Here is a 12,001-nt window from a genome sequence, read left to right as displayed (position 1 = left end):
GCTGCAGAGTTCTTTCGCTTGCTTGTTTTTTTTTGAAGGACTTACTGAAAAAGGAATAAGAGTTTTATTCAGCTTTGGTCAGATCAGCTGGGACAGTATGAAGGAAAAAAACCCACTTTACTACTGCCTCATGTATCTGACCAGTCGGTGCTTTCCCGTTTTCCAAGCAAAACACTTGGTATTTGCTAGCATTCACTCAGCCCACTTCAAAGAAAGAGTGTCGCCTGATCACGAGCAGCAGATAGCAAATCTCATCAATGAAGCTAGAGTAGAGAAGCACGTTCTAAAAAGTATCCCTAAATGTATTGTACTGGGTAATTACAGTGTCTGCTAACAAGTCTTCTCTCTTGTGGAAAAATAGAGTAAATGTGATGTGTTCACTCCCAGATCATGGGACCTTGTGAGATACATCCATGAGTTCTGAGGGAAGTGGTGGATGAAGTGGCTAAGCCACTATCCATCGTATTTGAGAAGTTGTGGCAGTCTGGTGAAGTTCCCACTGACTGGAAAAGGAGAAACATAAACCCCATTTTTACAAAGGGAAATAAAGAAGACCTGGGGAACCACAGGCCAGTCAGTCTCACCTCTGTGCCTGGCAAGGTCATGGAGCAGATCCTCCTGGAAACTGTGCTGAGACACACGGGACATAAGGAGGTGATGGTGACAGACACCATGACTTCACTGAGGGAAAACAGTGCCTGAAGAATCTGGTGCCTGCTATGATGGGGTTACAGAGTTTGTGGAGGAAGAACAACTGATGTCAGCTACCTGGGCTCATGCAAAGTGTTCAGCACTGTCCAACACAGGATCCTTGTCTCTAAACCGGAGAGAAATGGATTTGACAGATGGAGCGCTCTGGGGATTAGGAATTGGCTTGGTGGCCACACTCAAAGAGTTGGGGTCAGTGGCTCAATGTCCGAGTGGAGACCAGTGATGAGTGTTGTTCTTCAGGGGCTGGAATTGGGACTGGTGCTGTTAAACAGCTTTGTCACAACGTGGACAACGGGGTTGAGGGCACCCTCAGCAAGTTTGCCAGCGACACCAAGCTGCGTGGGGCAGTTGGTGCTGAGGAGAAGGGACACCATCCAGAGGGACCTGGGCAGGCTGGAGAGGTGGGGCTGTTTGAACCTCATGAACTTCAACATGGCCAAGTGCAATGTCCTGCACCTGGATTGGGGAAATCCTGAACACAAGTACAGGCTGGGCAGAGAGGCACTTGGAATAGGTTGCCCAGAGGAGCCATGGATGCCTCACTCTGGAAGTGTTGAAGGCCAGGCTGGATGGGCTTTGAGCAACCTGGTCTAGTGTGAGGCGTCCCTGCCCATGGAACTGGATGGTCTTTTAAGTCCCTTCCAACCCAAACCATTCTTTGATTCTATAATTACTTAATGCAGTATGGCAGTTTTTCACCATTATTGGAAGAACATCATTTTAAACATATCTTCATGCAAAGAGAGGAGTTTTTAAAATACCAGCTCTCCCAGGTAATGAGGTATTATCTAGCATGTATAATACTGCAAGGCTTTATCTAGGCAAATCTTGTTGCATGTTTACTTAGTGAATTAATTTATTTTTAAACTAAGGCAGAACACAATGCCTTTAGATATTACCAAACTATTTGTCTTATTCTCAGCAAATTTATTTTATCTCTGGAATTTATGGTGGAGCTCTGTAATACATCACTGCAAAAAATTGAAATCTCTTCCTTTAATGTTTGTTTTGCTCTTGCAGTCATATTGTCTGACATTGTAGGAGCTCTGATAGACTTGATGGCTCCTTTTTTGCTTTGGAAGACTTACAGTCACACTGCAGAAGCAAGTACAACTGGATGTTTTCTTCAGAAAGAGATAAAATATATATCACAGATTTTGAACTGATTTCAGTACAGAAAGGCCATTAAATCTGTCTGCACGTGTGTAAGTGAAAGTGGGCCAATACCTAGAATTCAGAATGGTTGTACAGGCTCAGCTCCTGGTGAATAAACATAGTAGTCTGCACTCATATTTAAAAATGAATTTGAAGGCATTGTCTCTGGGCATATTTGTAAGTAGTATTTGTATATTTCTATGTGCACACCTGGGTCTTCCTGTTCAGACTTTTCATGAAACAGATATTTTGTTGCTGCTTATTTAAGTAATTTTCTTGTTACTTTCCTTAGACACTCTGGGGAAGACAACAAGATGCTGGTGTGCGATACATGCGACAAAGGCTACCACACTTTCTGCCTACAACCAGTTATGGATGCCGTACCAACAAATGGTTGGAAATGTAAAGTAAGTGGAAAGATTTCAGAGTAATTCCTTGTCATTTATAAGAGCCCAAACTTTGTTATCCACACTGTGCTGTTCCAGGTGTATTGTGGATTGCTGTTGCCACGTAATGTAATTCGTAATTTCTGAAGGAGTCCCATTTGGATGTAAGTCCTGTGGCTCTACAGCTGCTCTGTGGGGGGAGCTGTCAGGGCTGTGGCTGAAGAAGCCTATATAGGATAGGAAATCAACCTCCATAGGGAAGAGAGAAGTGTAGGATCCAGGTGGAGTGGATAATCTTCAGTTACAATGGGAACAAAACATCTCACGATACAATGGGAACAAAAATGTAAGCTCAAAGCTATATAGTATTATATGTAATCTATACTTGATGTCTCTTTATATTCAACTCCTCCTTGCTTACCAAAACAGCGGTTCTGCAGCTCATGGGTTCCTTTGCATTTGAGGAGGGCAGGATGAATTTGTTCTTTTATCATTAACTTTGTAAGTAATTCGAACATATAAGGGAGATCCCTGTATATGAGATGTATATAATGTTGTATCAGTTTGTGGCAGTCATAAGGTAACTTGAGATTAGCAATAAAAAAGTTTGGTCTCATAAGAAATACTCCTTTCAAGTCAGGGAGTAGTGCCAGGAAACTTCTTGCTGTTGTCCAGGTTATTCATGCTCTGCTGTCAGATTTTGGTTAACTTTATGTGTTATCAAAGACAAAAGCTATTAAATTTAATTCAAAACAGGAAAATGTCAGTTAATGGCAATTCTATCCCATTGTGAAATATCATAATTAACTACTAAATTCTTGTGATCTCTAGAACTGTAGAGTATGTGCTGAGTGTGGCACACGAACAAGTTGTCAGTGGCACCATAATTGTTTGGTATGTGACAGTTGTTACCAACAGCAAGACAACTTATCTTGTCCTTTCTGTGAAAAACTGTGCCTCCAAGACTTCCAGAAAGATATGTTGCATTGTCACATGTGCAAAAGGTAAGAATCCAACTTCTGTTGATTTGTACTAAAATGCATAAAGCTTATGATGAGCTGTGTGTCACTGATGTGTTTCTGGGAAGGATGTGCACTGTGTTTGATGCACAGTGCCACAGGATCTTGTGCAGCTCCTTGATTCTTCATCCCGAAATACAATGAACAATAATAGCAGGTAGCTTTATTTTAACCTTAGCAAGTAAGTCTTAATTGGCAGTTACCTGAGGATACCTGGCAGTTACTTGCTGCAAGCTGCTGCTGCTTCTTCCATTGCACCTATTTTGTGAGGAAGCAGGCTAGAAAGTCATTGTCCTAAAGTTTCAAGATGGTTGTTTGCAGTGATCTGGGGTTTTTTTTCATTTTCAAGTTTATGTCTTCTGTTGAATTTTACGTGGTTTTGTATGCCAGTAATTTTAAAAAAAATAGACTATTTGGAATATTTTAAGAATGTAAGCTATGTTTCATATTCAATGGTATTGCATCTAACTGTGCAACTTTATGATGATGCTGTACATCTTGTAGAGTCCAGTTCATTTTAGGGACAATTTAAGTCTTCATGTTTAAGTTTGTTCACTGCTTGACATGCTGACATACCATGCTTACTCCTCTAAAATTCTCCATAATCAAGCCTTGGTTGAAAATCTTTGTTTCCCCATAGGAATGGGAAGCAGTGCTATTTTTAATGGATTTTTACTATGATGCTTTATATTTTCATTACTAAAATCATAGTCAGTAAATTAAATCACAATAAATTAATCTCCCCAGATGGATTCACATAGAGTGTGACAGATCTCCAGGTAGTGAATTGGACTCTCAATTGAAAGACTACATCTGCACTCTTTGTAGACAAGGAGAAGGGGATCAGACTCAGTCATGTGATGTAATGAACACTTCTGAACTCATTCCTGAACCTGGCAGTATAACAGGTAATCAAACTTAAACTTCACAGTTCCAAAATGCTAACATCAAATATAACATCTGCAGCGCTCTTACCAAGTCTTTTGTGAACCAGCCACTCAAATTCTACTCTGTGGAGTTCATCCCTTCCTTTTTCTAACAGCAGCTGCTCAAGCAGTTTGTGGGTGACTCCTCTTTCTGGCTTTAGGATCCTGTATGCAAACATGGGTTAGTGAGCGCCTTAATTGTGGCTCTCCATGTTCCAGCTCCAGCCTCTCAGCTTGTAGCTGTAAGCTTCTCTGGGGTTTTTTTTATGTGGTACAGTTCATAAATGTATTCATTGGGCAGCCTGGCTGTTTTGCTCATTTGTACCTGATGCATGTTCCTGGAGTCATCCAGTTCTCCTGTTTCTCTCTTGCTGCTGGACAGTCTCATAGTATTCATTCTCCTCACTGTATCCAGGATGGATAAAGTAGTGGCAGCTGTACTGTGTTCAAGGGATAGGTGTATATTCAGCTGGACAGCTTGTCCTTTTTCAAAGCAATACATGATCAGTCATCTTGTTTCTGAGAGATTCTTGTCTAAGTGGACAAGCCAACCAGAAGGCAGAAAGGGAGGTTGTGGAAAAGTGTAAAGTACTTTTTTTAAAAAATCAGTAATAGTAAGGAAGCACAGAGAGAATATGCATCTGCTGATCTGAGTCCAGTGGGTCATTCACAAGAGCTGTGTAATAAACTCAATAACTCAATGCCCTTGTGTATTTCCCACAATGTGCTTTGTTGGGCAGTACCTACACTTACCCAGGCTGAATTTCCCTGGAGAAGTACAGCTGTGGTTAAATTCAGAAGCAAGGTAAAATGTAGCAGATTAACTGCATGGCCACTGCCATGTGTATTTTTTGGGCTTAAGCAGCAATGTTTATGCACTGATCTTTTGTTATCCGTTAAGTACCTATGGATTTGAAAGCCTCGTAAATTTTGGCAGGAAAGGGGAAGTGTTGGACTACAACAAAACTCTAATGTTTGTGTTCAAACTGATGTTTTGTATAAACAAGTCATCCCCTTTGATGTTAGCCTGTACATTACCTTTTGTGAGCAGTAAAGACATGATGGAAAAGGTGCTCCTGGGGGAAAAGCAGTGACATGAGGTAAATGTCTGTAAATGAGTTCACTCTGTCAGTGTTGACGAGCACCAGGTTAGGAAGAGTGGCCTTTGCAGATCATTTCCCTTCTGAAATCCTAGGAGAGGCTGTGGATTCCCAGGCAATGTTCTTGGAGCATTTTGAAGATGTTGGAAACTAAACATACACTGGGACAACTCCCAGTCTCCTATGAAAACCCCTTTTGAATAAGTGGCAGGTTTATCTGGAAGGCTAAAGTTTTAAGTAATGCCTCTGTTAGGATTTCTTGCTAGTAGAAGCATTGACAAGCACGCTCTTCTCCCCAAGGAAGAACAGGACTGTCATTGCAGCTGCTAGGAATAATCTGGAGCTATTACATTAGTACAGTCATGCAGTGTTTTATACCCAGGAGATCACTTTTGTACTCTAAAATCAGATTTGGAGCCAATCTAAATGATGATTTCCTCGAAGTTAAAATATCACTTTAAAGTTGGCAGAGTCTGAGAGCAGCTTTCAGGGTGCTAAAAGTAGTATCATTTAATAGTTGCTGGCTTTTTGAACTTAAAAAAGACTTTCTTGATGCAGAAATATTTGTTTCACTTTTTTTTTGTGCTAACATCCATGGAGGATCAGTTCCCTTCAAGTTAATGCTTGCTATATACTTTGTTTTCCATACTTCATCTAGTGCATTTTCATGAATTTCCTTCAGTGAAAGAGCTTTTACACAAGGGGGGAAATAAAAGTATTTCCCATTTCTGTGCTCTATAATGGTCCTGTCAGGCAAAAAAGTATTCAGTAGTACCTTTTCCATGCAAAGATTAAGATACCTTAGTTCTAAAGTGGCAAAACTCAGTTTTCATGTTGTTGAACAGGAAAGGTGCAAATCAGTGTTCCAAATGCTGATCGTTAGATGGAACCTTGTATCCATGCCATAATCCACTGTAGTATTTGTATACAAATTTGAAGCCTTCATGCTGCTGGTTCTGTTGAATTTTACAGACTTGGAATTTAAGAAGATTCTTTCTTGTATTGCTCAGGCTGTGCAAAAGTGTGTATATTTTCACTATTAAGTGTATGTAATTGCCTTGCAGACATGTTTTACCATCTGAAAGGTATAAAACAGCTTCTGTGTTAATGAGTTAAAGGTTCTTAATTTTTAAGGAGTAGTCTCCTTAACCTTCTCATTGACCTGACTTGTCCTAAATTCTGTCGTCATTAAATATCAGTCTCTTTAGCCAAAAGGTCAAACAGTGACAGCAGTTGCTGATGCCAAAGTAATAGAATAAACGCAGCAATTTTAATAACTGCTTTGCTTTTCCTTAAGCTTGTACAAATGAAATGGAAATGGAAAGTGGTGGAGAGGATATGGCATTTCAGGAACAACCCATTGCTGGTGGTGGCCCTGATCAGGAATCAGCTGTTGGGTGTGTCACAGAAGGTAAGAAAGAGTTTTGCACTCTGAGAAAATACCGGTTCAGAACCCTTCAGAACCAGAACCCTCTTCCAGTCAGTGAGGTTTGCAGTGCTTTATAAATGCAAGAGGAAAAAGTGCCTAGAAAGCAGTAGGGGACACATTGCAACAGTTCTATCTGACCTCTCAAGCAAGAGTATTAACTTCTTCGCTGAAGAAGTGTTTTATGAAGGCAAGGAGATTCTTCTGAGTATTTGTGTTGCTTTACTTTTTTTTGTTTGTTCGTTTTACTTTTTTGTTGGGACTGGCTTTACCCAAGCTGGAAAAATAGTTGAATGCTTTGTATAATGGAAGTTTGTAGTAAAACCCAGGGATTTGTTGCTATACAAATACAGTCACTCACACTTTCCTTGTGGTTGTAACTCCACCGGTATCCTTGGTTAAGGATTTCGTGGTTTTCTTTTTTTTCCCTTTGTAAGTAAAATATAATCTTCCAGACGGGGTTGCAGCAGCTGATCATTTCTGGTTTGGGAGAAACCGCATCTTACCAAACACACAGGGAGGAGCAGCTAAAGAAGGGTCAACTCCTCTAAATGTATTAGTGACCAATATCAAGGGTAAAGAACTTGCCAGTATGTCCTGATGATGTTGGAGGATGGCTGCTGTAAGGGGAGACAAGAGACTTGCATTTAAAGACAAAGTAAAAAAACCCAACTGTTCAGATTAGCTGTGATCTCTCAGTTATGCATCACAGCCTGTGGTAGAAGGGCCATGATTTAAACTCTGAAGAAATATTCATCATAAAATGCTGTCTGTGAACATGTGGGTGAGGAAGTTGTCGCAGTGTGAGTTTAAGAAGAATGCAAGTGTAATAGAAAGTAAGAGAATCTGAGCCCATCAAAGGAAGATGTGAGAAGCCAAATTCAGAGCAAAGAATGTGGTTCCTTATAGAGTGGAACAAGAACTCTGGAACTCCTTGATGAAGAAAGTTATGGATGAAAGGTGCTTGATTTGGTTCAAGGGAAGGCTGGACAAATATTTTTGAAAGAAGTTAATAATACGTTAATAAATAAAATTAAACCAGCCGCAGCTGTTTTCATTTCAGCTGATTTCCTGAAGTCTGAAAGAGTTTTAGGAGGAAAATGGTTTATATTTATACTTGTTCTGTTCTTCTTAGCTTTTTGAAAGTGTTGGGACAGTAGCTTAAAATACATTAATTTATGATAGCATGTATCTTCAATACACAGAAATTAAAAAGAGGAAACTATTTTTGGCTGCCTACCTGGAAATGTGTGTTGTGTTCCTGAAAAGTTAATCTTGGGTCTACTTTCTTCTAATTCACTCTGTTGTGTTTTCAGGGAAGAAAAATAATGAACTAAAAATATAGACAACTGTAAAAATAGGTACAAAGAAAGATATTTATGAATATATATATTTATGAATATATTTTAAGCTACATATTAAATTCACTGAAGTAAAGTGATATGTGCTTGGCCTGCATGATGTGTACCAAGTATATTTGTTGACCAATACACCACAAGTTTTTTCTTTTTCACACTGAGCCTTTAATATAGTTGTACTTAATTACAGGTATATCACCAGAGGAAAAGTCCACACAACTGGAAGCAGAAGTCTCTGCTGAAATCAGTTCAGCTGTAATGGAAATGTCTCCTAAAAAGACACCAGTATGTGGTGACAGTCAGACTGAGAAAATGATGGAAGTGGTGGAAGATGTTCAAGCTGTAGCACAGCAGGAGTTGGACAAACAAGCTGAAGAGATACAGCTGCCTCAAGGTAGTGTGGAGGTATCAGAAGTGTCCACAGCAGACTCTCGGTCTCTGTCTTCAGTACCTGAGACCATGACTGTGACACCAGAAATGCTGGAGACTGAAAGAAAAGGAGCTATTTCTGTCCCTGTAGAGCAACAACTGGAAATAATAAAAGTGCAGAAAGATGTAGAAAAAGAAGAAACCCATGAGAAGTTACAAGCACCAGCTCTTCTAGAAGTAGAAACTACTGCTTCAAATGGAGGTGTTGTGAATAGTTCACCAGTTGGAGACAAACCCATAAAACCACCAGCTGAGACTTGCCCCTCACTTCCCCCATCACTTAATCTAAACAAGACAAATGTGTCTTCCTCGCCAGATGTGTCTCTAGACTTGCATTCTGCACGAGATGTGCAGCACAGTCAGCCCCCAGTGCTGCCTCCAGCTGCTGGGAGCGCTCTCCCAACCACCTACATATCAGTCACTCCAAAAATTGGCATGGGAAAACCGGCCATCACCAAACGCAAGTTTTCCCCTGGAAGACCCAGATCCAGACAGGTAAGCACATACAGTGTTATATGTTTATTAAATTTCAGTATAACTTAACAAAGTCACTTCTTATAATATTTATTCTCCTAAGTGAACATTAGTTTATTTCTTCAAGGAGTTAATGTTCTGGTAAATAGTTAAAAAGTCAGCCATCATAAAGGTTCTCTGGTGAGAATTTTAAGTTTCTTTTGGCTCGTGGTTAGAGCAAACTAGAAGAAAGTTTGTTGTATTTTTCATACAATATTCTACAAATGCAGATATGCATAATGCTGTGCTTTTTGACTTGTAATATTTTTCACATATGCATTTATTTTGGTACTTTCAAAATGTTAAAGCTTCTTAAACTGGCTTTAGAGAATAACCTTCTGCAACTCTGTGTCCTTTACTCTGCCAGATGTTTTCTTGATCGTCGTTTCTAATGGTATGGTAAATAATTTTGTGGTTTTGTTACATTAGGAATTACCATGCAAGAACTGTCTTGTACAAATAGTTGTGGTTTGACTAGGATTAAATTTGATAAGTGAAAAGAATCCTCAAGTCTGTCACTTTCTGCAGCATCTTGCTCTCTATTCAAGTCGTATTCCAGGGAAAATGGTTCATCAGTCCAGAGTATTCATTTCTTGTTGGTGAAATTCTATACAAAAAGTGTGTCAGTGTGACAAGCTAGTGTTTCATTTTCTCATCACAATTTCTTTTTAGTCTTCGGGAGTTCCAGGTTGATGATTTCATGCTTTTCTGGACCTCATGTTAACAAAACTTTTTTATATATCGCACAACCCTTGCAGTTTTTACATGTCACCTAAGGTTTCAAAATTTTTACTTCCTAAGGTATGAGAGAGTGTTCTGAACAGTTTTTCTGCTGTTTCCACTGAGTTTAGGAGATCTCTGTTTATTGTGCTGCACTTAGGTTTTCCTGGGTCACGGTACAGTAAGGTGTATATATCATATTTGCAGAAATATGTAAATGCCTTAAACAGTGGCAAATTTCTCTTCAGTTTTCTTAAGTTCTTACTGTGGGCTTTTGATGAGGGACAGAAAGCTGTTGAATTATGTTCTGTGGACTATGAAAAAAGAGATTTTTAAACGTCCAGTTACAGGCAGGCGTTTTCCTTTTGAGCAAGGTGTAATTTGATAAATCCACAGTGTGGAAGAGATGTATTTAAATCATTTTGTATTGCAGATAGAAGTACGTTTAGGTTTATTTTGTGGGGATTTTAAATTATTCTTTCTGCTGAAAACATTCATTTTTTGTAAGAGTTGTGTACTTTTCCAAATGGAGAGTTGTGGATAGGAGCAGAAGCAAAATCACAGAACAGGTCAGGTTGGAAGGGATCACAGTGAGCCATCTGGTCCGACCTCCCTGCTCAAGCAGGGTCATTCCAGAGCACATGGCACAGGATTGCATCCAGACAGTTTGGTTTCCTGTTGCATGGAAATTCTGTGGAAGGTTGGAAGGCAAGCAGGCAGTTTTTCACCAGGTGTAAAACCAGAGAAAGAAGACCTGTTGTTTCTTTGTGTCAATACTACAGACACTTCAAAATGGACGTTTTCTTCAGTTCTGGCTTTTGGAAAGCATCATACAGGGCAGATGCTGGCAGCTGAGGAAAGTGCTGTTTGGTGATGCTCCATCATATTTTCCACACCATTGTGCCTCCACAGATCGAGAAGAGACATAAGCTTATTTTAAAACATTTTAGCCTAATGCAGTGTTTCAGTTCTTGTTCATCTAGAGGTGATCACATTGATCTAAAAACAAGTAAAAAATGGAGAAAACAATTCTGGAGGAAAAAGTACTTCTATGAAGTTATAGGTGTAGTTGTTTGGAATAAACCAGCTCCTGTGTGATTCTTCTCTGGGTGGCACTGAAGAGGAATTCTGTCATCTCAAACGTGGGTTAATTGTGTGGGTTTGGGGTCTGCTTCTTTCTGTTTAAAAAAATAGCACATATGCCGCTGTGTGGCTTTGTGTCAGGTGTGAGGCTATGCCATACAAATGTTACCTTGGAGCTGCAGGAGTTCTTGGCAGCCTGTCTTAGAGGGCAGGGGAGAAAGTTACACAAGTTGGGGGGTTTTTTTGATTAAAGAGATTGTGGCTCCTGTGCCTGGTGAAGTTAACACTGGTTTCATCCCTGCTTTCTTTTGTTGTGCAAAGGAACTGCCATTGCAGAACTTGTTGCTTGTCCAGGACTGCTCAGGTTTAAAATAGTTCCTTCATGGAGTTCTGATCACTCTTTAACCCCAAAGACAAGCCAACATAATTTCACAAATGGTAATATTCTGCACTTTTTCCTAGAAGTTCAAAAGCTTCTAATATGCAGTTTACTTTGTTGGAATGTTTAAAAAATGCAATAAAATACCCATTGCAATGAGGTTATGGAACTTCCTGTGAAGAGGAATAAGAAAAAAAATTCTCTGGATCTTGGATATATTTCTCCTCAATTTTGTAAGACACATGCTTCCCTGGAGTCAGGATGAATCCGTGCAGAAGGACAGTTTCTGATTTGGATTTGTTCTCATTAAATTAATGTCTTGTGCTGGGCAGTAGGATGAATTATTAGCACTTTCTTCAGAATCTGTTAATACAATTACTAATAAAATACATTTGAATAATTATTCTGGTTTGCCAGTGAATACAAATGCGTAATTTGAAGTATAATTTGCATAATTTGAAGTGATTTCCTGTATTAGGTATTAGTAGTTTGCTTTAGCAGTGTATCTGCAACACCACATTGCTCCTGTTTGGAAAGGACTAAAACCCATTTCAAAAATAAGGACAATATTCTGCTTAAAAAAGACTTCATGAGTCCCTCCCAGGGCTGCATTCAGTGTTGCTGGTGTCTATATCGATCTCCTCCCTGATGTTTATGCAGGCATCCCAAGTTTGGTTGGAAGCAACAAGAGAAAATCCAGCTTCTAACCAAAAGGGGAGCTGTGTAGAAATGAAAATGTAGGTACAGTTATGAACTGTAATTGGCTTTGGCTGGTACAGACTTACTCCACTTTGGG

General features: G+C 39.6%; 1 protein-coding gene across 8 annotated transcripts in view; it reads left to right on the top strand.

Annotated features, from left to right (window-relative positions):
- Positions 1-12,001, top strand: part of KMT2C (lysine methyltransferase 2C) — a 193,872-nt gene that overhangs the window by 106,483 nt on the left and 75,388 nt on the right. For all 8 annotated transcript variants that reach the window (XM_032098772.1, XM_032098805.1, XM_032098830.1 and 5 more), the window contains 5 exons: positions 2,159-2,273; positions 3,084-3,256; positions 4,019-4,179; positions 6,595-6,708; positions 8,272-9,005. In XM_032098772.1, coding sequence (XP_031954663.1) covers positions 2,159-2,273; positions 3,084-3,256; positions 4,019-4,179; positions 6,595-6,708; positions 8,272-9,005 — 1,297 coding nt within the window. The remainder of the gene's footprint in view (positions 1-2,158; positions 2,274-3,083; positions 3,257-4,018; positions 4,180-6,594; positions 6,709-8,271; positions 9,006-12,001) is intronic.

The sequence above is a fragment of the Corvus moneduloides genome, chromosome 1 (assembly GCF_009650955.1).
Source record: "Corvus moneduloides isolate bCorMon1 chromosome 1, bCorMon1.pri, whole genome shotgun sequence".
NCBI classification, from domain to species: Eukaryota; Metazoa; Chordata; class Aves; order Passeriformes; family Corvidae; genus Corvus; species Corvus moneduloides.
Note: the sequence above shows the minus strand (reverse complement) of the source record. Positions and strands in the feature narration are given on the sequence as shown.